Source organism: Paroedura picta, chromosome 5, assembly GCF_049243985.1.
Source record: "Paroedura picta isolate Pp20150507F chromosome 5, Ppicta_v3.0, whole genome shotgun sequence".
Taxonomy (NCBI): Eukaryota; Metazoa; Chordata; class Lepidosauria; order Squamata; family Gekkonidae; genus Paroedura; species Paroedura picta.
Genome location: NC_135373.1, coordinates 52,433,659 through 52,459,497, shown reverse-complemented (window position 1 = coordinate 52,459,497; position 25,839 = coordinate 52,433,659). Strand labels below are relative to the sequence as shown.

The 25,839-nt window shown below is 42.7% G+C and overlaps 1 protein-coding gene across 5 annotated transcripts in view; it reads right to left on the bottom strand.

Moving 5' to 3' along the window:
• Window positions 1-25,839, bottom strand: part of CAMK1D (calcium/calmodulin dependent protein kinase ID) — a 202,755-nt gene that overhangs the window by 100,971 nt on the left and 75,945 nt on the right. For all 5 annotated transcript variants that reach the window (XR_013231072.1, XM_077337953.1, XM_077337954.1 and 2 more), the window contains exon 2: window positions 15,994-16,125. Coding sequence is in view for 3 of the 5 variants with exons in the window: in XM_077337953.1 (XP_077194068.1) it covers window positions 15,994-16,125 (132 nt within the window). In the remaining 2 variants the exon portion in view is untranslated. The remainder of the gene's footprint in view (window positions 1-15,993; window positions 16,126-25,839) is intronic.

The window sequence follows — 25,839 nt, the reverse complement described above, 5'->3', positions numbered from 1 at the left end:
CTAGTTCTATAATTTAACATGCCTCCCCAAGTGGTTGTCTCAGTTCTTGGCTGTAATGGTCAAACATCTCAGGGGGAACAGGCTGAAGCTGAATCCAAATAAGATGGAAGTGATGCTGGTAAATAAGGCTAATGTCTGTTTTGATGGGATGAAACTACAGATAGAGAAACGAGTTGATACAGAGTCTAAATGAGCCTTTTAATACATTTGACGTAGCGATTGTATTCCTTTTTATGCCCAGATAATCTGGCTATATTTATCCATGATGTACTATAACCTTAATCAGAGTCCAGTGGCACCTTTAAGACCAACAAAGATTTATTCAAGGTGTGAGCTTCCGAGTGCAAGCACTCTTCCTTTGTTGGTCTTGAAGGTGCCACTGGACTATGATCTTGGTTTTTTGTGCTGCTTCAGACCAACACAGCTACCCAGTTGAATCTATCTTGTACTATAACCTTGTCTATTCTAACCTACCTTATACAGGGCTGCCCTTGAAGGCAATTGAAAAACTTCAGGTACAGAATGCTGCAGCTGACATATGGGCTGGAGGAAGCTTTAATGAATAAATTCCTGGTTCCCTATTTCTGGGCTCAATTCAGAGTTCTCAAAGAATGTGAGATACAGAGACTTAAAAGACTGCCTCCACTTTGTGGATCTACATGCCAACTTCCATCAGCCCACAGGTCTTTTCTGGTAGTTTCTTTAACTCAGTGGTCCTTAACCCGCGGGCTGCGGCCCGTCGCCAGGCCGCGGCTCCTTCTTCCCTCCCCCCCCCCCGAAGCGAGAAGCTCGCCAGGCCGCAAGCAAATCGGCCACCAAAGCGGGCCGCCCTCTCTGCCCACTACGCCGCAGCGGTCCGCAGCAAGCGGAAGCTTGCGGACCACTGCTTTAACTGACGGTTTCTTTGCTTGTTTGTTTTTTAGCTCAAACATTATGAAACCTTCTGGAAGGAGCTTGGCACATTCTGGCTCTTTGTTTTCAAGCGCATCCAAATTCATACTTTTTGAAAGGACATTTTATTGATATTCTTTTAGGGCTAATATTTTTGTTAAAGCTGGATATTAGGCTGTATATTTTATTTGATTCTGCTCACGCTAATTTCATCTGATTTGTTTTCAGTGGTTTTAAACTACTGGAGAATACCAGACTATACATTTTGAAATAATAAATGAACAAACCAATCAGCTTGATTGGGTGAATGCTACATGTCTTGGGATTGCCATATATCTTCCCAGGTGGAGTTGCCAAACCAGGTATCCTAATATGGCCAATTTATTTTGCATATTAGGAAAACAGTTTTCATATGATGTAAATCATGCACAATCAATTCACATTGCCTACCTGTTGCTTCATCTCCAACTTTCTTTTCTAGCAACCACCAGAAAAATTTGAGGAAGGATCAGACAATTTGTCAGAATCCAAGAACATCGATTTTATATGCTGCTTTCCTTATTAGCTAAAAAGATGGGAAGACTTTGTCTTACTTGGAAGAATATTACCTTGACATTTTACTTCATGTCTCTGGATCTGAAAGTGCTACAGATTCATTTATTTAACAGGAAACTGGGGATCCTGACTACCCAAATGGGTTCTAGATGGCTTGCCTTGAATCTGGACCCAATGGTATATCTATTTCTGCCATAGAAAGCGAATATATTGCCATGGTAGTACACCAAGGGGTGGGGTATCATCAGTCATTTGTCATATTCCTCCAATCATCACTGATCCAGCAGATGAAAATCTGGACAAGATGATGCAGTTGCAAAGTATTGCTATACCACAATATCCAGGACTGTATAGATGCATTCCAATCCTCTGACTGCACAGGCACAAAGAAGGAGGAAAGTTAACCATGCACCTTTTCAGTGGACAAGAAAAATTTGTTCACCAACACAAATGCAGTCACAAGCTGCAATGTGTAAATTATAATATATTTACCACAACCTGTGCACAAGCACTTTCTGTGCAGCACCAAGCTGCTGAGAATAGTGTTTGAGCCAACTTTCGAATGATATCATCAAGCAAGGTGATCCAGCAAGGTGGCACAACCTCACACATCAGATTACAGATATGCACCTAAACAGCATAAGCAAGACTGCTACCACACAGATGTGAACTCCAGATTTTGATGCAATAATTCAGAGCATGAGGTGTCAGTTATTAAAGACTGTTAAATAAGGGAAATATCATGGAAGCATTAATATTTTAAGCATGTGTACTTTATAAAGTTTATATCTCTGATATCTGACTTTACATTTTATGACACACATGACCCAGCTTGAGTGAGATCTGGGCCTTGTAACATTTGATCCAATGATCCTGAGCAACAGATAGTCATTATTTCTTTAAGGAAAAATGGTGGAGAGATACCTGGCCACTGCCAATATAGTCCTTGGATCGCTATTTGTCAACCGTGAGGGACTTTGTTGTCCTTTAATATAGTAGGGGATTATTTAGTTAAAATTGGGGGCAATCCACAGTTCATGATAAAAGTTGTAATGAGGGCATTCTGATAAAATGTGGGTCAGGGAGTTTACCCTTTCCAAATCACACTGGCAAAATTTATCTGGATACGGTAAATTACAATATCTCCCATTTAGGATTGCTGAATGGGTAGCATTTAAGTGTGCAAGCATAAATGCTCTATGGTAACACAGGACAAATAGGTATTTGGTATAAACTGGGATTGTTGGAGATGGAAAGATGCCAAAAAACAGGGTGGAGCATACTCTCTGAGCTCAGTCTAAGTCTTTTATGTGATTCTTGATAATTAGTAAGGATTTGCTTTCCCAGTTCTCAATATATCATGCACTGTCAAAGAAAATATAGTTTGTCTATTTCTTGCATCCAGCAGAAATAGAATTCATCTTGATTAAGCTCATAGAGCAGTCCATCCTTCTTTGTGGAAAAATTACCTTTATTATGTGTTTGAATACATGCAATCATGCATTAGCTTTCATAGAGACCTGCTCCAGTTCTAGTCTTAAAGCTATCCCAGCTATACATCTTGGGGTTCCTGTAATACATCTCAAAAAGTCATAGAGAGGCTGATCTAGGCTCTCATTGACTTGAAGGATCCATATTGGAGTTATGGAATGGTTTTCATATTAAATACATGCAGCCCTCCTGGGCTGTATTTACCTCCCTTGGAAATGAAAAAAATTCACTGTTACAAACAATTTGTTGACTTGTTCTAATTGAGTATTAACAATTCTCCAGGCCATAGAGGTCATTTTCTGGGCTTTAGTGAAGACCATAATCTTTGATTTTGAATAGCTGATCTTAAATTCTTCAGATTTACAATATTTGGAAAAGCAGTTTAAGAGTCTATTCAAGCCAACTTAGGTATGGGACATAAGGATAGCGTCATCTGTGCAAAGGAGTAGAGTTGGTGCCTATGAGAATAAATACAGAGAGTGAAATTCTGCAGCAAAGAGCAGTTGCAAAGTCATTCAAATACAGATTGAAAAGTGAAGGTGTTAACAGAAACAACACTGCTTCACTCCTCTATCAAAACAAAAACACTCTATCAAAGCCCCTTGGGGGCTTTACGCACCGGGATCTTTGTAGCAAATTGGTCACTGAATGAAAAATCGCCATTTAAAATAGTGGAATTCGTCGTTATGCATACCTGCCTTTGTAGTGGAATCCAGTTGCGTTTTGTAGCGTTTCCCACAGGCTTCCGGTCTCGGCAGAAATCGCTAGAAAGGAAGCGCTATTGCCGAGCTCGTCCCGCCCCTGGCCGTCAAGCAGCCAATGGGCATCCGTTAGCATGCTCCCAAACAGCCCCTTTCCCTTTAAGAAAGGTTTTTATTAAAAAAAAACAGACCCATTGTAACGAATCTGTGTTAATTCGTTGCACCGGAGAGACCCATCCAGCTGCCTGGTGTGTTTGAGCTGTCGTTTGATCGTTGCCACACTCCCTCCGAGTGAAAAAAAAAAATCCCCCCCCCCTCTCACGGGCCCGATTTTCGGCTGAATGAATGTGTAAAAAATAAAGTGACTGCTTAGTAGTGTGCTTAGTGACTGAAGTGTGCTTAGTGACTGAAGGGGAGGGACTGAAGCCGGGGAAGCCTCTAAACTGAAAGAGGCTTGCTGGTGCGTTTATCCCCGCTCGCTCGAAGAAAAAAAAAATGGCGATCGCTTCGCCGGAAGATCAGAGAAGAGAGCCAGGGGGAGGGACTTTGTAGAAACCGCAACAATGTTAACGCACATGTCTTTTTCGCTAGTGTTGCAGATTGGTTGCAGGAGTGTATCGCTTTCCGGAGGGTGAATCCACTTTTGGGGATTTCCCTGAAAGCGCTACAAGGAAGCGCTTTTTGCAGATTGGTTTCAGGTGTGTGGCAGATTGTCGACGACGTTGTGCAAAACAGCAAATCAGTAGCGTTTTCAATTGGCAACAATTGTGCTATTTTGAAGGCGTGCAAAAAGCCCCCAAGTTTTCCCTTTTTTCCCCAACCAACATGAGCAACACAAAAGGAGTAAAGATTTTTTAATTAGCCAAACCAATCATTTGTCAATTGAGGTACATTCCAGTTTTTGCCACAGTCTGCTCCTAGGCATGGTGTCCAAAGCTCTGTTAAGGTTTACAAATGTGACATACAATTTATCTCTCGGTGGGGAGGTGTATTTTTCCACTGAGTAGGCTAAGATCAAGCAATGATCTTGAAGCCCTTCCTAAAGCCAATTTTTTCCCACCCAAGAATGTTATTAAAGGTATCCATTCTTCTAATTTGATGAGAGGAGGCTGATAGAGAGATAATTTTCTGGATCTGATCTGGAATCTTTCTTAAAAATTGGAACAATGCTAGAGAGTTTCTAGATTGGGGGGAATCTTCACAGAGTGGTTGATCTCAGAAAAGACTGCTTTACAGGGTCTTAGGTGGAGACATTTCACATTGCCTACCAATGATCCTTTTAACTGATTGAACCTGAGACCTCCTTCATGCAAAGCAGATGCTCTACCACTGAACCATGGCACCTCCCCAATGCAGTTACTGTTGTCTCCCACTTAGTTTCTTCACCAGTCCCCTCACCTAGCTCACATGATACTGAGTAAAGTTTACCTTCTGCAGAATATAGTGGGGCAAGGAATGCAGACAGAATTTATAGGCTTAGGAGGATGTAGCTCTGCTTAAGATTATAAACATAGGCTCCAGTCCAGCCTGTAAAAGTCGGCTCAAGTGCACTTAAATGCTTCACTGAATTGCATTCATTGTTTCATGGTGAGGACTCAGAATTGTATTTACCATCCTGGTACAGATAAGTAGTTAAGTAGATTGTCCAAAAGCTACTACAACAAAGATACAAATGCTGTTTGTTATGGCTTGTAACCTGAAGCTTCATCGACAAGCTAATAAGAGAAGTAGACTTAAAGAATTCATCTAGTTTTTTCACACAATTTTTTTAAGAAACAGCCTCCATGGAAATTGTTTAACCTGTCTGTTTTGAGAGGGATACTATTCTTTCCACCTGAGAAAGAAACAAGTCAGACTACTTCCCCCCAAGTGTTTGTCACTCTCCTGTACAAAACCACATATATGAATCTCCACTTCTATGAAGTACATGCATCCAATAGGTAGTCACCATGGTAACTGAAAATTTGCAAAATATTCACATATCTGGAGTACTGCATCATATTTAGTAAGATAAATCACAGATATGATTCAGAAGACAGCCTCCACTGAATATTCTGGGTAGAATGACATGACACATAGCATACCCAAGTGGGTAAATAATGAATCGGAAAGAAATATTGACACCAGTTTTCTGTTCATACTGGTAGGGTCTGTCCCGCCATGTGATTGTATTTAAGTACAGCTCTCAAGCTGAAAGAAAGCACTATCACCACAGGAGAGCATTCACTTGAGAAGACAAGAGGCTTTAAGTAGGTTCAGCCATTGAGAGAAGGGCTGGTTCTGCACTCCCCCCCCCCCTTGTCTTTCCTGCTGAATTCAGATCAATCTGAACTTGGATCTTCCATCTTTGCTTTTCCCTTAATTGAAACAGACATTGCATTCTACACTTAATTGTGTGGCTGTTCTCTTCTTCCCACTTGATTGGGGAAGCTAAGAGGGGGTAGGAGAGTGGTGGTTGCGAAGCTCCAGTTGGCACTGAAGGAGCACAAGGCTGGATAGGGGTTTATTTCCTGCCATTTGTCTCTTCTACAGCCAAAGCCAGTGGGGGTGGGTGGGATGAAGTGCTACTTGTTTTCTTTTCCTGAGCGAGCAAGGGGGGGACAACGAGGGGAGAAAGACAATTCAAAATGCAAATCTCAGCACATAGAAGTGTGGGCTTGGAGCACAGTCACTTTAGAAATGAAGGAAAAATAAGTCTTGCATGGGAATGGCAGCCGGGAACCAGGCAGTCTTTGAACTGATGCCCTGACCAGTCAGCGACACTACCACATTACATCAGCGTTGGAGGTGCACAGGAGGAGGAGGAAGTTAATCTGGCAAAAACACAGGGATCTATACTTAATACTGGGGCTTTCGGAGAGATTTTCTTAAATGTAGTGAGTTATATTTGCTCCTGGCTATCACGGGAGAAAGGTAGTGTTATGTGGCCTCAATCTGAATCAGGGCCATAAATTCCCTTTAAATGGGTGAGGCATATTCATGATTTCTGCCCCATCTAGTTTGACCCTGATTCCCACAATAAAACAGAGGTGAGAAGAAAAAAAATAAAAGAGAAAAATGAATGCGCACTTTTAGTATACCAAACAAGAACAAAAACAAACAAACCCCTATTAGGATCTCAGGCAGGATGGAGGACCTGAGACCTGGACTCAGATCATTCTTAAAACTACATCATGGAAGTTTGATAGAGCATGATTTCTTGGCACATTGCTTTTAGAACTTCCTGTTGAAGAGCAGGCAAGGAGTATGGCTACCCCTGTGGTGGACAGAATGGGAAACTAGTGACCAGTGGAGGCCCCCCCCCCCAAGATATTGCTTCTGCGGCAGAATTGTCTCAGTGATTTCTTCATAGAGGAAATCTGGCGGTCCCTCCCAAGGCATTCTTTAATGGTTTTATATTGTTAAGCCATATTCAGGGGGTAAACTGGCAAAGGCCAGTATGGAGTGCCAGAAAGACAGTGAGTAAAATGGCTTCCTTCTGCTTCTAGGAGAGCGGGGGAGAGAGACCAAAATTACTTTCACCCCTGCTCCAATTAAACAAATAAATAAATACACAATCATAACATTTTATTATAGAATGGTATTTTAAGTAACAGATGATTTAAAATGAATTGGTTGTTGTGAAAAGTTGATTGGGGGAGAGATAATATAAAAAGACATGGCTGAAGTGAAGTGAAATAGCTTAAGTGCATTTTGGTTATCTGTGCATACAGCATTTGCTCTGCAGTACGCACAAGCTCCTCAGGCCTCCAATGTTAAGTATCAAGTAGATCTCTATTGTCTAAACCATGGTTTATTTATTACTCCTGTGTAGTTTCATACTGAATGGAAGAGTCTGACATTACTTTCTATTACTTTATATGGTGTGTCCTTTTTAATTTCAATTGATTCATTTCAATTGTAAGATGAAAACAGGTACAACTGGATGTCTCATGGGGTAGCGAGATGACACACAAGGTGGACCCTCAGCCTCTAGATGAACTATGACTTAAACAGAATACTATTTCCAGTATTTCAACTAAGGGATACAAAATTAAGAAGTACATCATTAAAAAAAACCTCTCTAAATTTGAAACAATTATTGAAGGCACTTAAGTGCCAAACTAAATATAATAAATGGGAAATCCACAAATGGGTTACCAGCAGTATTCCTTAAATTTGAAATGGGAAGGGGCCCCAACTTGTATTAGGGCCTTGAGCTGGGATTAAAGTTGTCCATTTTATAGTCTTAATTGATCCTTGTGGTAGATCCATTTCTCTGAATCAATTAAGACTATAAAAATGGACAGACTATAAAAGTCCCAGGCATGGAATATGCTTAGCTGCAAGAATATGCTTTTCCTATTTCACACACATACACACAAAATAATATTTCAGCATTTTAAACCATCTGCCCATTGTGATAATGACAAATTATTTTGAAGCCCTTTTCATTGCAAGCAGTTCCTTTCCATTTTACAATAATTGCCACAAATATAAAAGACCAGATAACTTTATTTTGAATCAGAACAAAAACAGGAAAGGGAAAAGATGAACCTGCCCATTCTAGTCATGTTAGCATCCAAAGCTGTACTCTGATTCCTTGAGTTCTAGTTCCCTCAGCAGTGAGGGTTCCTAACCTATAGAACAACCTCCCTGGAAAAATTCTTGAGACAGCCTTTTTGTTTATTTTGACATCAAGTTAAGTTATTACATTGGAAAGATCTGAAAAATAGGTGGCATATTTCTGCTTGTTAGTTATTGTCACTGCTTGTTTGAAATTGAATTTTATATATTTACAAGCAGGGAATCGTGAAATTTGTGGAAATGGAACAATTCTATCACTACTTCTTTGCTCACTCAGCAACCTACCAGTCTACAGTATTATTGTTTCCTCTATCCTGGCTCAAGCAGTGGCTCAGACTCCCACTCCCCATCCCCACCCCAGCAGCAGGAAGGAAAAGGAAGAACCCACAGAGAATTAAATCTCACTCACCTGTGTTTCCCCACAGTGAACATGCCTGTCTTCCATCCTCCCTGCCTACCTGCTCCCACTATGCCCACTTTCCCCTTGCACTCTGCCTTTTACCCTCTGTACTGCTCTGCTAGCAACCCCTTGCCTGCTCATCACACATACACACAGCTTCAGGGGGAGTAGCAGGTCATGCTCTCCCATCCTCTGTCCACCTGCAATCATCTGCCACTTTTAGCTATCAAGCTCAAGCAGCATGGCTCCCCTCCTCTTCCCTTTCCCATGTACCCTCTTCTCTGACAGATGCATTATCTGTGCATTTTTTAAAAATCATATTTTAGCAATTCTGGCGAGTTCCCAAAACTTTTAGAAAAATACCCCCTCTCTGTACATGGTCCAAATCCACAGATTTAAGTATCTACTGGAATCTACTGGGCCATGCTGGAAATTAGATCTGTTCTCTTAAATGATACCATCAAGGAGATTAAAACACCACCTTTATTAAAGTTCTAAAAGTAACATTATTCAAACAGTTGTAGCCGCAGTGAGAGAAAAAGCCAAAACTGAAAGCAAGCATGAAACGTAATCAGCCCCAACTAAGGGCTGAGTTTCAACACCATCACATATGGCAAGTTAAAGAGGTCAATACTCCTTCCCCCTAGATGACATAGTCCTGCAGGTACATTGGTTGAACTCTGTCACGTTGTGGGTGACCATGGTTCTATACTGGGATTGATGCAACCTCTGATGTGAACTCTGATGCTTCTGTCACTTTTCACTAGTTTCAAAGTTCAGGCTTCATATCAACATATCCTTGTACAGGTTCCTGAGCAGGTCAACCTGACCATCCCTGCTACTGGGGCATCATTGGCACTTGCATCACTAACACTTGCATTGAGAACAGATGATCCAGGCATACGTCCCCTCATTTGGTCCAGCACCAGACTATCTGGTGTCTTGGTCCAATAGGATAATGGCCCTGTAGCTTGTGTCACAGTAGCAGGAATCCATGTTGAACCAAAATGATTTTTCTGACAAGATATACAGGATCATCTGGGGCAAGTATGCAGATAGATCTTTGAACTCCACCCTACCATTTGGATAATCCTCAGTTAGATCAAGATGCATACAATCTAAAAGTTGTCAGCCGCATGTTCATTTATAGTTCAGCTAGAGTCCTGCATATGGTAACATATGGTGTGATATATTGTGTCAGGTGATGATCACAGTCACCCTCAACAATTCATTTTTAATGCATCCTTTGTTGTCCTGACCATTCTCTCAGCTTGCCCACTAGTTACTGAGCTCTTAGTGAGGAATATGCAAAATTCTTCTGTTGTAAACTAGATACCATTATCAGAGAAAACAGCATCTGTCAATCCATGTGTTGTAAAGAGTTGCCACAATATTATATTTACAACATGGGAAGTCATAGATGAATTAAGGAGTAGTTCAGAGAAGGCAAACAGTAGTGGAGGAGAAGGAGGATTTCAGCCGATGGAAGGGGAAGCCAGCCAGCTTAAAACATCAGTATGGGCAATGCCATTACCACAGTGGTCCCCAACCCCCGGTCCGGGGACCGGTACCAGTCCGTGGATCATTCGGTACCAGGCCGCGGCTCCTCTTCATCCTCCTTCCCGGCTGCTGCCTCGGGGGCTGCCCTGCCACTCTGCCACTGGCTCACCTTTGGTGCTCTCCAGCAGCCGCCATGGCTGGGGCTCCCCCTTGGCACGGCACTGCACAGCTGCTGCTGGCAGCGCCCCCAGCAGGCGGCAGGAAGAGCGGGAGAGCAAGCAGAGCAGGGGCTCAGGCGGCGGTGGTGACGTCCCTCGGCAAAAGACTACCCCCCCCACCGGGCTTTAGTAATATTGTCAAGCTTTGACCGGTCCCCGGTGATAAAAAGGTTGGGGACCACTGCCTTACCAGGTATATGCAATAGAGTGTAATCATAAGCATTCAAAAAAAAATTGGCCACCAAAGCTTATAAGGGTACAATATCTGCAGTGTCTGTCTATTAGGGGCAAACAATCCTACCAACATTTTATGGTCAATAGCTTTGAAGGTCAACCATAGACATAATGATGGAATTTTTTCATACTTGCTACAATTGCAAGAGTTTCCTTATCAGTTTGGGCATAATTCCATTCACGACCTCTAACCGGCTGGCCGGGAGTAGCAGGTTAAAAATCTAATAAACAGTTGGAGTCATTGTTCTAGAATAGAATTCAAATAGGGACCTCATGAGAATTGTCAAGTTGACAGCCCCCAATACGGGTTGAGGAAGTATCACATGTAAGAATCAGTGGCTTTTGTTCAACATAATGGACCAAAACACTATCAGATGATAAATATCTTTAACCACTCCTACGGAGCGGATAAAATAAAGCGATAAGGGCCCCGAGCTGCGGGAGCAGCGGTGGCAGCAGCCCGCGTACAAGATGCGGCCACGGTGGCCACGGCCCCAGCCCGCCCGTGAATAGGCCAGGTCGCCCGCCGGCCCATGCCGCCAGGAGCGGCCGCTGCTGCCCGCTGCGGGAAACGCAGCTCTGAGGCCCCCAGCAGCGGCACCCACCGCGACAGCGCAGCCGGCACCCACTGAAGACCCCGGCCTGGCCACTTCTCTACCAGTTAGGCGGCAGCCCGGGGGGGCCGTGGCAGGCTTGCCGCATGGACCACGGCTGTCCTCGGGTGTGGGGGCAGCAGCCGGGAAGCCGCTGAGCCACCCCGCCGCACTCACGAGGACCGCTAGCGCCCGCTGTATTCCCAGTACAGCGGGCTTACTTTCTAGTTTCACATAATGCTGGAATGTCTGTTGCTATTCAGCCTGCTTATCCAGAAGGCAATGCAAGGATTCTGCTAGTGTTGACTGATGTCCCTGGGTTGCTATAACCAACTGACCTGAAGGTGTTCTGAAAGCAATTTTCACACAGTGCAGGCAATAAACTGAGCCTGACTCTACACTTTCTCTAATCCACAAGGGGAAAAAAACAAAAACCTTTCTGCATGCCTCAGGCTCATCCCATCCTCGTCACCATTGTTAAGTTCTACGAAAGGAGACCGCTCAGAAAATAAAAATGACACCTTTATTGAAGTTCCAAAAGTAACAACATTCTTTGAACAACTGCAGCTGCCAGCAAGACAAAGAGGCAAAACGTATATACTTTAAGTCAAATAATAAAAATAAATAAATCAGCCCAATCAAGGGCTGAGCTCCAACACCATCATGTATGGCAAGCCAAAGAGGCCAATACATTGCAATATTGATGTTAGCTGCTTCGTAGACTGCAGTAAGAAAAGGCAGAATTAAAAAAAATTAACTCCCATTCAGGGAAGAGGGAGCAGGATATGTATTCCATGAATCAAATAAACAAAATGCCCCGAAATGCTCAGTGTTGATACATTTATAGTGTCATCCGAAGCACCCTTCTAACCCTTCAATTAACCCTGCTTTGGATAGCTATGTGAGTTTTCCTCCCTCTGGTACAAACTATCTCTTCAAGTCTCACAGCACATTTACTGCTCTGTTTCTGGCCTACACAGACTCCGGGCTCCCCCTATGCGATTGCTGTCAGTGAAAGTCAAGATACTGCTCTCACTGCCACAATAACCCTGTAAGCAATGCTTTATTTTCTCCCCACAGGGCCGAAGGTAAAGAGAGAATATCCCGAGGCCTTAAACTGCTGACTCTTTTGGAGATGTTGCTTAAAGCTGCTTTAGACATCCTGCAATGGAATGAAACTAGAGAAGATGGCCACGGTGTTGAAGACACAGTGAGAATACTGATGCTGTGATTGCACTAGCAGCATTGCTCACTTATAGCCTGGAGCACATAGATTAGCTTTTCATTCAATGAGCCACCAAGTAAAGTCACTCTGCAAATTATACAGAACAGTTGCACAATCAGATGCACCAGCCAAAGGAAAAATGAAAGTTTCGTATACAGCTGAGTAAGGGCGACGCCCAAGTTCCCCCCCCCCCTTCTGTGGCATATAGTTACTCATATTTTCCATCTAAGTAGCTGACCTACTTAAATTACAATAACACGGATTCTGATCTGAAATTGGAGATTTACAGTTCAGGGACATGGATATTAAGAACTATGGCCAACATTCTGCACTGGTCACATAGGGCAAGGGGGACAGAGGAGGCTTCCAAAATAACCCTCTAATCACTCACAAAAGTAGATAAAGAGGTGGGTTTGCACAGGCTAATTCAGCTACACTTTAGTGCCTCCTTATGAGGGATCTCTAAATAATTTTTTAAGCCTACATTTTACCACTACAACATACTTCTGTATAATACTATAGGGCCTCTTGAACTTGACATCGCTTAGGGACATAGCATGTCTGAGGGCCTTTACGCACGGGTATCTTTGTTGCAAATTGTTTGCGGAATGAAAAATCGCCATTTAAAATAGTGGAATTCGTCGTTATGCATACCTGCCTTTGTAGTGGAATCAGTTGCGTTTTTTAGCGTTTCCCACAGGCTTCCGGTCTCAGCAGAAATCGCTAGAAAGGAAGCGCTATTGCCAAGCTCGTCCCGCCCCTGGCCGTCAAGCAGCCAATGGGCAGCCGTTAGCATGCTCCCAAACAGCCCCTTTCCCTTTAAGAAAGGTTTTTTTTTAAAAAAAAAACAGACCCATTGCAATGAATGTGTAGATTCGTTACAATGGAGAGACCCATCCAGCTGCCTAATGTGAGCTGTCGTTTGATCGTATGATCGTTGCCACGCTGCCTCGAGTGATAAAAAAAAAATCCCCCCCCCCCCGCTCACGGGCCCGATTTTCGGCTGAATTAATGTGTAAAAAATAAAGGGACTTTATTTCAGCAAACGGGCTTTTATGTGGTTTGTGCTTAGTGACTAAAGGTGAAGGACTGAAGCCAGGGAAGCCTCTAAACAGAAAGAGGCTCGCTGGTGCGTTTATCCCCGCTCGCTCGGAGAAAAAAATATGGCGATCGCTTCGCCGGAAGTTTGGAGGACAGGCTCAGGAGGAGGGACTTTGAAGAAACCGCAACAATGTTAACGCACAGGTCTTTATCGCTAGTGTTGCAGATTGTTTGCAAGAGTGTAGCGCTTTCCGGAGGGTGAATCCACTTTTTGGGATTCCCCTGAAAGCGCTACAACGAAGCGCTTTTTGCTGATCGGTTTCAGGAGTGTTGCAGATTGTCTACGACGTCGTGCGTTATTCCAAATCAGTAGCGTTTTCAATTAGCAACCATTGTGCTATTTTGAAGCCGTGCAAAAAGCCCCTGAATCTGGTCCTGATGACATATACAGTTGTTCCAGCACAGAATAGATTTTTGAAATTATCATTTAGTGCAGTGCCCAGCCTGCCAACAAAGCTGCGGGTGAGTGTAGCTATACACGAGTAGCACAGATTAAAGCAGGAGTACACACCAGCATACCTCTGCATCTAAAGTTAGCCATACATGCCGAAAACTGCTTTTAACTAATTAGGGAAGTTTGGTGCCACCATGCCTAGCTGTCAACTTTAGGGGGGAAATTGTGGAAGGAAAAAATACTATATGGTACCCTTGCTGGAGGGCATCATGAAGTAATGTGCCCATGCTGGAATCTGCTACCCACTTAGTAGCTGTGTGCTTGCCTGGTGCTACCTTCTGATGCCCTCCAGTTAAAACATCACATACCCTTCCTCCCTTCCTTCAGTGGCACTAAGTGGCAGAAGTGAAGGTCATCCTATCTGTGCTGGTGCAGAAGCTACAGGCAATAGGATTCTAAGTTCAAAACACATCTGTTACCAGCTGACGAGAAATTATTTCATTATGCACCACCATCCAGCACATCACTGCATGCTCCACATGTAGCAGTTGCATCATCAGTTGAGCACACAGGCCACTGAATATCAAAGCAAGTGTTTTGCACAGCTTTCCATGTTTCTGTAAAACTCAATGTCTTCTTGTCACTATACATATCTGATGTTGAATCCTAGGCATCACCAGGAACATTTCTTACTTGGCATTTGCATGCATTACTAACCATGCAAATAAGCCTGCATGCTTAACACCAACAGCCACATGATGACCACAGTGATCTCAAGGGCACTAAGTAGTATAACTGTGTCAGTATTACAGTTAGTGTGTTTAAGTAGGTCAGAACAACTCATGTAAAATAACAAAGCTTTTAGAAAGCTTGCATTTTTATTTCTGCTGTGGTTCTCATATGGTCACCAAGCAGTACACCACCTGATACAGACAGTGTTTTTCTTTGCCTCTGTTGTTGCTATGTAATCTCTACAGAATACTATAATTATTATAACACTAACATGAAGATCACAGCATCGAGAACACAAAATAAAACTGACTGGCCAGACAATAGCATAAAAATGACCCAAAGGAGATTCAACAAATGTCTTAACTGTTAGAATACTATCAGTTGAACCCTAAAGCCCTCTGAAATTAAATCATTTTAAATGACCTCCTGAAAGCCAGCAAATGAACTTTCCTGGGAAGATAGTTTCTCAGTCGTGGACCCCATCCTATATCAATTTATAATGACATGACAACACAGAAGAGAGCCTCTGTAGTGAATGCCAAGCTGCATAAAAACATGTACATCAAAGCATGCAAAGAAAAAAAACCTTGTGGGACTGTAATGGCTTAGTGTTGAGTAAAATGAAACTCACATATTCAAATATGGCCGTGGCTTCAGTTAATGCACACTATTGTTAACTTCATTTTAGATATTATCACATGTTTCTCCAGTGAATGCATAACACTTGCACAATTGCCTTCCCACAGTGTCCTGTTTATAAACAACATGTGGTGATCACAGAACAGGCTGTCTGGCAAAGGCTGTTCATGTAGGAGAGGTCTACCAAGGACTACTAACCGTGGTGACCGGAGGGAGCCTCCATCTACAGAAGCAGAAAACCTCTCAATACCAGTGCCAGGAAATAACATTGAGAAAGGCCTCTATGCTCTGGTTTGGGTCCTCCATAATAATTAGTTGATCACTGTGTAAGACAAGACACTTGACTAGGTGGACCACTGGGTTGTTCTGATATACAGGCCTGCTTGCATAGTCTAACAAATCCCTGTATGTGAACACTTCCTTTGCTCCAAGGGGCAAACTAATTTCTCTGACACCATCACATGCAGTTCAGCTCTTATCCCACACCTTTTAATGTTTACTCAAAAGTCCTACTTACTTCCAAGTATTATGCATGGGATTGCAGCCCTAATTTTCTCTAAAATGCACCCCTGGAGTACTAGCCCAACCAGCAAATCCTGTACACAGCCGATAAATTACTTAGTGCAGCATGCTTTGTGGAAATATATTCTAGCACTTTACATATTTGCTAAGCCACATGCTTCCTTCTGGTAATGTTAAAATATGAACAAAATATACACACCATCACTTTGGAACAGCACATTTAATACTTACTTTCTCAGAACTGCAATTTCATTCTCTATGCTGCTTTCCTTTCCTTTCAAGGCTTTCTTTGGGATGCACTTAACTGCAAATAGTTTTCCAGTAGACCTGTTTTCAGCCAAAACTACTTCAGAAAATGCACCACTGAAAGAAAAAAGGGAAAGGTGCATTTCAATATGTGTACTTCTGGGAATTTCTGTTCTGTGGTGGAACCAAAACTGGCATTTATTTTAGACAGATTTGCAGTTTGCTCTGGAATGTAGCACAAAACTTTATTGAAAGTTATGGGGTCAGGTACGAAAACCTCTGCACTCATAAAATGTCACACAAGTACAGAAAAAGACCCAGGATGCTTCTCTGGACTGAATGACTCTTTAAAAAGTGCAAATGAGGGTCTAATGAAGAAGGATGATGTTCAGGGAATATAGAGTGCAATGCTATCCTCACCTGCAGGATCAATCCACTTGCTTCCATTGGTGCATCACTACAGTAACAAGCCATTTCAAGGGTCAGAGCTCATATACCAACCAGTAACTTGATTATGATCAGTTTTGACCACTGGGAATAATTTATTTGGATATTTATACCCAGTGAGGTAGGCCTACTAAGTGCATGTGACTTGCCTAAAGTCACCCAGCTTTTCACGGAACAGTGGGGATTCAAACCCATGTCTTTCTCAGATCTCAGTGTAACACCCTAACCACTACACCATCTATGATAGTGATACAACCATGGGATCCAACTGAATCTTTCATTGCTCTTAAAAGCATGGCACAAATTTATATGCATAGAAAGGAATTCACAGAGAATTTAGGCATAATTTACATTAATTTTTTTTGTTAAGGCCAAGAGGACTTAATACACAAACATCCTGAGCCTACATTGATAATCGGAACAAAGATCTCAGAGGTAATTAAGGCACATGACACAATGAAACTATGGACTCATATCTCAAATGTATCCAATGTCCCTGTACACATTGGCATGAAAATAAGCTACAAAGAAGTGCTGCTTACTCCACAGTAAAAATGTATATTTGTACAGTCCTAATTTTCTCTGGATTGCACTCATAGTGTCATAACCCAACTTCCAAATCCTACAGCAAATCTTTATCCTTCTCAGTGTAGTATGTCATGTCAAAATGCATTCTGGGGTCTCACACATTTGTTAAGAATCAACAACTCTCCATGCTAACATAAAATATGCAACTCACACCACTCTTTGCACAGGAATTTCTTCACCTAGCCTTGGTTCAGCATTCTCAGATTGAAGCATGAAGGACTGATTCTGTTGCTATGGCCCAGAATACTTTACCAAGTCCTCCAATATTACAAGGTCATAAATTACCTCACACCTGTCCACCCCCATGTACTCATGTTAAGTCATTTATATTACATGGAAGAGCAGAAAACAAAGAGTATTCTTCCATCTTGCACAAGCTTTTCTGTAAGAAATTCAGGGGATATTGTGCATGTACAGGTTTTCACCAAAGTCAATACGCTGACTCTTTTAAAACATCATTTAAAAAAAAAGTCATGTTTATGCATGTGCCCTGATACTGCATTGGTTTTTCTACATACAATTATGCATTTCCAAGACTTATGATGGCAAATCCTTAAGTGTAGGGGGCACTTCCACTATTGTACTAGATGCTCACAGGCAGGCCATGGTCAGCTGCAATGTAATCTGACTGCCACTCTCACACGTGCTGCTTGCAGAGCCTCATCAGAATTGTAGTTCATGGATATGGAGACCTCAAGAAGAAATTTACATGCTGGCACATAGCTTTCTGAAAACACTACAACTTTCCCCCCTCAGAGGTATGCTGTTCCTCATAGAAAGTGGACTGAAATGTCTCTGAAGGAATGAACAATTAAATTTCTGCTGCTGTAATGTTGTCATAGCAGAGGTAGGAGGGTCTGCACCGAACAAGGAGCTCCTCAAGCTCCCATTGGTAGATAAGGGACTAGAGGCTGTCCCTTCACCCATTTGTGTACGATGGCATAGGGGAGAAGACCAAAAATACGCTAACATTTATGCATGAGAAACAGGCATCCTCGATACTATCATAAAAGAAATGTCGTAAAGCTAGTTTTAAATACTGCACAAAAAAGACACAGTTGCTGCTATGAGAAGTAAGTGCCATGCAGAATCAAAAATACTACTGTGGGTTTTCATGGCAAAAACCATACCACGTGCAGAATTTTTTTAAAAGACATCTTTTGAGTCAGACTTTTTACAAGGTTTCTTGCCATGCATAATGTTCCCTGAACTTGATGGATCTAGAGTCTGATTCAGTTTAAGGCAGCTTCATGTGTTTTAACATTGTTCCTAGAAACTGTAAGCTTATTTGCATCTTGGCAACTTTGAAGACAGTCGGCTGAGTTTCTTTCCTTATGATTCACACACATCCAGGGACACAACAGAAGCCTGAAATTTCACAGCTGCTTCCTTGCATGATGTTTTTGTGTGTTGGTTTAATGGCTTTCAAATTTTAATTTGTTAGCTGCCTTGGTGGCTCTGTGGGGGAAGAACAGCAGGGTAAAAATATTTAGATTAATACTAATGACAATAAATGTGTTCTCTTGAATAAACCATGAAGTGGAATTAGTCCATGATCAGAACAGAGTGGTGAGCAAGTAAAACATTCCATATGCACAGGTATGAATTGTTCCATTTGAATTTACCAAGTCATAATATATAATGCAAGTTACAAGGATATTAAAATAGCCAGCATTGTTTATGTTTATCTTTTTTTACATTCTGCTGTGCTTCTTTTCAAGTGTCATGAAGTACTCTGTGAAGGACATTTCCTCATAAGCAAATCCAGATGACTTCAATAGGACTTACTCCCTAGCTAGTGTGTTCAAGATTCTCGCCTACAAGAACAGGATCAGTACACACATGCCCTGGAGTGAAGTTCTGTCCCAGCAAATATACAAAGAGCAGCTTATACATTCTACTATCCTTGTCATTCAGATTAGAGAAAAACATCCTGTTGCTTTAAAAAAAAGGACATAAACACCTGATGTTTTTAATGACACTAGGCAAATAATGATACCTGGTAATAACATACAATGAGGCCTCTATTAAAGGGACAGGATATTTTTCCTGCAGGCAGTTGTCAATTCTAGCCCCCATTTAGTAAGGCAGGCTTTCTCAACAGGGGTTTCATGAAACCCTGGGGTTTCTTGACAGTCCTGGGAGGGTTTTCTGAGTGGGTGGGAGTTAATCATTTAGCAGGTGGTATGGCCATATATGGTCATGTTGACTTGCCCTCCCCTCCCAAAATAGCCAAAGATGGGCCTGGAGGAGGTGGGAAAGGGAGGGGCCACAAGATGGGTGGGTACACGGCTATACTACCCAACCATATTATTCATGATTATGCCACGTCTGGGATTTCTCTAAGCCTGAAGAATGTTTCAGTGATTTCTCAGCAGTGGAAAAGTTGAGAAAGGCTGCAGTGAGGACTCAACTGGTCATTTGGGGTTCCCTTCAGCAATGCGAATTAAGGCCCCACCCAACACCCAGCAACTGGTTACCACACTGGTTCACTCCCAAGGAATTAGTGATCTAACAACCAACTGCCTCATTTCCCCAGGTTCTTGCTTTTAACAATGTGTTCAAATGATGGAGGACCAAGTGGTAAAGAGAATAACTATCGGCATTTAAAATAGTAAACATTTAATTAAAAGGAAAAGGGCTACATACATACTATGCACAGCAACAGGTTTAGCAAAGGATACAAAAAAGAGCTGCAGCTCTTTTGTACATCCTCTACTGATCTTGCCCGAAGGCAAGCTCTTTAATTTAGAAGTCACAATGTTCTAAAACCTGACAGACAGACTCCTCATCAGCTCAGTGATGAACTGATGTCATCTTTCCATGCTCTTTTGACTAGGAGTCCTGGACTTCAACAATGGCCTAACATTCATAAATTAAGCAGGTGAAGCTTTTCTCATTAAATTGTCACAAATTTAGCCTCTCCTACTAAATTGCTATCAGGCTGCAGTTAAAGGGCCAGGAGAAGAGTTTCTGGTGCCTGTGATCCATTGTGGCTCTGTTCTGTCTCCAATAGCCATCACTCACATAGCTGATGTCGCCTCAGGCACATGGGACATGAGATGTTTCCCCAGTATCTAATGGAACCTTAACAGCCAATCATCAGCAGAAAAAGACAGCAGTTATTTGTTATGCCTCACTTTTCATAATCCAAGAGAGTCTCAAGTGGATTACAATTGCCTCCCCTTCCTCTCCTCACAACAAATAGCCTGTGAGGTGGGTGGGTTTGCGAGAACTGTGACTGACCCAACCTAGCTGACTTCATGTATCGGACAGGGGAATTAAACCTACTTCTCCAGACTAGAAACCACCACTCTTAACCACTACACTACACTGGAGATTTACAGAGTATGTTGTTATCATATGTTTTTTTTTATTTGATACATCATGGAATTAAACCATTCAGCCAGCTAAGCAGAGTCTACTCCCAGTCACAGTCACTCTCCAAGGCTTCAGGCAGAAGTCTTTCTAGCCCCACTATGGCCCATTATGCACGGGCCATAATGCCTGCGTTTTGTGGCAGCAGCGCTTTGGGTTAAAATCACTGATAACGCTTGCTACCGCCACCAGTTTAGGCGCCTCCCGGCCCAGGGCTACGGAAGGCCTGCGTTAAGTGAACGCAGGATCTTCCGTATCTTCCTGGGTAAGCCAGGGCTGAGGCGGGCTGGTGCTGTGCATAATTGTCAGCGCCAGGCCTGTTGGCCCACCCAGCTCCAACCCTACGGAGCCCCAGAGCTGGCAGGGGCGACCCCTTGCCCCCACCTGGCCCCACTTCCCCCCCCGGGCCGTCCAAACCTCCCCCCCCTCATGCGCGTGTTACGTTGGGGCAGCCCAGCATGCCCCACCCCCGTGCAATGGCATGACAGCAACGCACAGTAGCTGCTACTGTGCATAAGAGACCTACCTGAGATCTGTTTTAACTGGATGATTAAACAATGATCTTTTGAATGCAAAGAATCTTCTCTGCCACTGGGCTAATGCTCCTCCTGTAATATCACATGGCATATGGAGACAAGAAATTCAATCCAATGGGAGAAAGATGTACAATTTTTCTTGGCTAAAATGAAAAAAGTCTCAATCATATTGACTCCCTAGTTGTTTTGCTTGTTAGCTCTTATACCACTGTTCCCTTTGAATCAAATTGCATGAATGAGCATAATTTTTTTTAATGTAAATGAGTCTGGGATTTCAATCCCTTGATTGCCTTGCCTTCTTCCCCTCTACACCATTTTCCCAAGCCAAAACAGTCTGAGACCTAGCTGCGCTAAGACATCAGGGAATCAAAAACTGTCTCTGAAAATTCACTTGGTGAAGATCCGCTTTCCTCGCCTCTTAATGATGTAGAACAGGATTGAAAATAACAGAGACAAGAAGATTTGGGGCATTCAGGTGGGTGATTTGATGTGAATAATTACAAAATTCCTCCTGCCACTGATTCATCTAACAAGTTACAGAATACAGTTGTTCCAGTACAGAAATACATTTCTTATTACGTGTTCACACAATCTAGAGTAGTTTCAGGTGGGTAGCTGTGTTAGTCTTCTGTAGCAGAACAAAATGTGTGTCCGATAACCACTTAAAGACCAGCAACATTTTCCTGAGGAGAACAGAATATCCTGAGGATATGAGCCAAAACTCACTTCATCAGTTATTATATTGGACAAAGTGAGCTTTTGACTCACAAAAGCTTATACGCTGGAAAATCTAGAGCAGATACCAAATAGTTCATGTGAAGTCAATCACAGATTTTTTTTTAGTTCTAATTTAAAGGTAAGTTCTTTGTGTGAGAGATCTGAAGATGAGGTCAATGGTGTTTTAAGATTGCTAATGATTCTGATTCCTGAAAGCTATAAGATACATACTGAACAGGTATTTAAAAAGTCACCAGAGTTACTGACAAGTAACAGAACTATTAAATCACAGCAGTGCCTAACATTTAAAGTACCTGAGGAAGCAAATGAGCAACCCTTATAAACAGTACATCACTTTTTCACACCATACTTAGGGTTGGGTGCTGAAGCAGCCAGGGCCACGGCACAGGGGGGAAGGGAGGTGTGGGTACCAGTGTGCCGGCAGGCGCGCACACACAGGCCTGACAAATAAAGGGAAGAACAACTGCTAACAATTCAGTTTATGTGTACCATATTTCCCCTAATTTCATTACCACTACTGTTTGCCTGTTCTGCACAGACTTACCTGGTATACAGTAACTTGCAGAGAAGGCAGCACCAGTGAACCAGCTAGCATTAATCCAGGATCCTTTGGGTTGATATATCATGCAAATATATCTATCAAACACTTAGATCAAAAGGCAACATAGACAACTAATTAACTAAACAATGAAATGACAGATACTGCTGTAAGTATTGCCAGCAACTGTCCTGGCCCATTCTCTAATGCAAAGCCTCTACTGGAAATTTTCCACACAGCGATCAGCTTGTGCAATGGTTGCTCCTGCCCATGCAACCCATGGGAGGTTTCCCTGCCATAGTCCTTTGGCAGTGTCTCATCCCAAAACCCTTAGGGCTTCCCAAATTCTTTTTTAACTTGGTGACTGAATATTGTTGTAACATTCAGATTCTCAGAATGCATGGCTTTCATTTTCTAAAACTTAAATCTCTAGTACTTCCACTGTGGATGTAGATATTTTTCATCTTGTATCCCCACAATAAAAGGGGCTAAAGCCTTATTTTTTAAATAAAAGCTGGAAAGTCAGAGAACTAGAGACACAGATTGTTATAATTGTACAACAGTATTTTATTGTCAATTTTTAAAAAAAACCCATAGGTGAGGGAGAAATGGCCACTTCAGAGAAAATGGCTACTGTATGGGCAAGACCAGGAAAACCCAAAGTTTCCTATCTACATAGCATCCATCCAGCCTTTGCTGTGATCTCTGAGAAAACTGCAGCAAAAGCAGATTTGTGAAAGATTGGACGAATGTCAGGGAACCTAGGAGATAAATTAACCACAATGCTGTGGTGAAAACGGGGTGGGGAAGAGCATTGCTTTCCATCAGCATCTAACTCAGGGCAAATAACTTGTGTGGAAAAAGACTCTTGTGGTGCAGAGTGGTAAGGCAGCCGTCTGAAAACTTTGCCCATGAGGCTGGGAGTTCAATCCCAGCAGCCGGCTCAAGGTTGACTCAGCCTTCCATCCTTCCGAGGTCAGTAAAATGAGTACCCAGCTTGCTGGGGGGTAAACGGTAATGACTGGGGAAGGCACTGGCAAACCACCCCGTATTGAGTCTGCCATGAAAACGCTAGAGGGCGTCACCCCAAGGGTCAGACATGACTCGGTGCTTTGCACAGGGGATACCTTTACCTTTTTAAACAACAAAATCTGGCAGGTTAGTCATGGTTGGTATGCTGGGAGCTGACTTCTATCTATTAACATTAGTTGTCAGGCAAACTCTTCTAATTAAGTCATAGGACTGTATAACCCAAGGAAAAGATACAAAATTGCCCTGTCTCATTAAATAGTAGAAAGATTCAATTTTGAAAAAAACATAAAACTTATTTGCATGGCAAAGGAATGATAATTGGCTTGTTCTCATTCCATTTAAGATTTACCAGCTGGGCACAATTATTTGTCTTAAATATTTGTACTCGAAATATTCATGTATTTTTTCTTATCCCTACCCACTCATAATCACAGCTTCTTGTCCAAACAAAAATTAACGAAAGGAAAAAAAATCACAGAACACAGAGTCTCATATTTAACTCTGTTAATTCCCCCCAAATAGAAATAAGTGTAGAGTAGTAACTTCATCTTTTTAATACAGAACTATAAGCAGGTGTTGGCTCTCTCCCTCATCTATCCACTTGAGTTTATGCAGCTGTATTGCTAGGTTTTTATTTTATGGTAGTTCTCAAACTTTGTTGTGATCTTCTGGAATGATCCATCATACGGATCCGGCTGAGTTCTGATTCAGATTAAATGTAAACTCTTCTCCATTTAGTGGGTTCCTGCTGAGTCCATAGTCTAGCATAAGGTGACCAGATTTCAACACTGGTAAAGTGGGACACCATTGACCAGGGGGGGGGGGTCCTGATTAAAAAATTGGTCTATATGGAGCAACAAAAAGTTTCATAGAACGCAAAAATAGTATTGTAACATATATTTTTAAATTTCAACATAAGTACAATTTGCCAGGTGCCCCCAGATGTTCCTCCAAAAGTGGGACAATCTGGTCACCTTAGCAGCACCACCTTTTTCAAAAGTACTATATGGGAGAACCAGTAACACCATATAGATGTGTTAATGTGGTTGCTCAAATATGTGCAAGGATAGCAGCTCATAAAAGGCCAAAGCAACCAACACAAATCATAGCATCTATTTTTATTTTATTAGTTAGGTATCTAGAGTGCCTTTTCCCTAGATAGGCGTGGGGAGGTTTACAACATGAAATAGAAACAGTCAATAAAACATCAATAAAATGATTAAAAAAATAAATAACCTCCTTCCCCTCCTTCCCAGCTTTTTGGTAGAATTATCTAGTTAGGGGGAGAGAGATCAAGATGGAAAGAAAAAAGAAGAGAAAGGGGGAAAGAAAGGAAAGGAAAGGGAGAGGTCTATTGAATCGTGACCTTGGTTCGGTGGATGTCGTGGATTCATTGGCCTAACCAAAGGCTTGGCGGAAGAACTCCATTTTGCAGGCCCTGCAGAACTTTGACAGCTCCGTCAGAGCCCAGATCTCAATTGACAACTTATTCCACCAGGCTGGAGCCAGGGCCAAGAAGGTCTCGGTTCTTGTCAAGGCTAGGTGGGCATCCCTAGGGCCAGAGATCACCAGCATGTGGTTATTTGCTGAACATAATGCCCACCAGGGACAGTCAGGCCATCAGATACACAGGGCCCAAACCATGATGTAGAGTTTTAAAGACTAATACCAGGACCTTGAACCTGATCCTGAGCATCTCTAGAGGAGGATAATATAAGGTACTTGGGGTCCCTATTGAAAGAAAGGCAGGATATAATGAAAAATAAATGCATTTAACTCCCCAATTGACATTGCATATAAAATTCATAACATCACAATCAGAAACGGCAAATCAGGAAGCTCTACACTTCTCACAACTTTCTTGTCTGCTCATCACTGACAGAGTTATATAATTACTATTCCATTTATAAGCCATTTACCCGAAGCAGTACTAAAAGCATGACCCACATCTTTAACCACTCCTGTGGAGCGGATAAAATAAAAGAGTAAGGGCCCTGAGGGTGGGCCCTGTCCGGGATGATGAAGGGTGCCCATTGGTCCCTTCCCCTGAACTGACAAGCGGAGGGCCCAGTTGGGAGGCGCAAAGCCCAGTCAGTCCAGCCCCAAACAGCCAATCAGAAGCTGTGCCCAGCAAGCACCAAGCAAGCACCAGCAAGCACCCAGCAAGCACCACCCCAGCCCCCACAAAGGCTAACCTTCGCCCCATGGCGGCCATTCCTCTGCTGGTCACCGAGAGGGAAGGTAGGCCCGCAGCCCCCCGTTGCCTGGCGGAAAAAGGCTTCCCGGGCCCCGGGGAGGCCTGCCCTCCCCGGAGCCTGGGGAGGATATTTCCCTGTGGGGGGGGAGGGAAAAGCCCTCCACAGGGCCTGGGAACCCATTTTCCCTGGGGGGGGGGGAGGTTTGGTGGGGCTCAGCCTTTCCTACCCGCCCGAGAAACGCTGCCAGGGTGTTTGGAAACGGCTAGTGCCCGCTGTATATTTTTTACAGCGAGCTTAATTACTAGTATTTCTTGAAGGGAAAAGAGGCAAACATCTTTGGACAGCAAACAAGCCTGGGTACAAATCAATTACATTA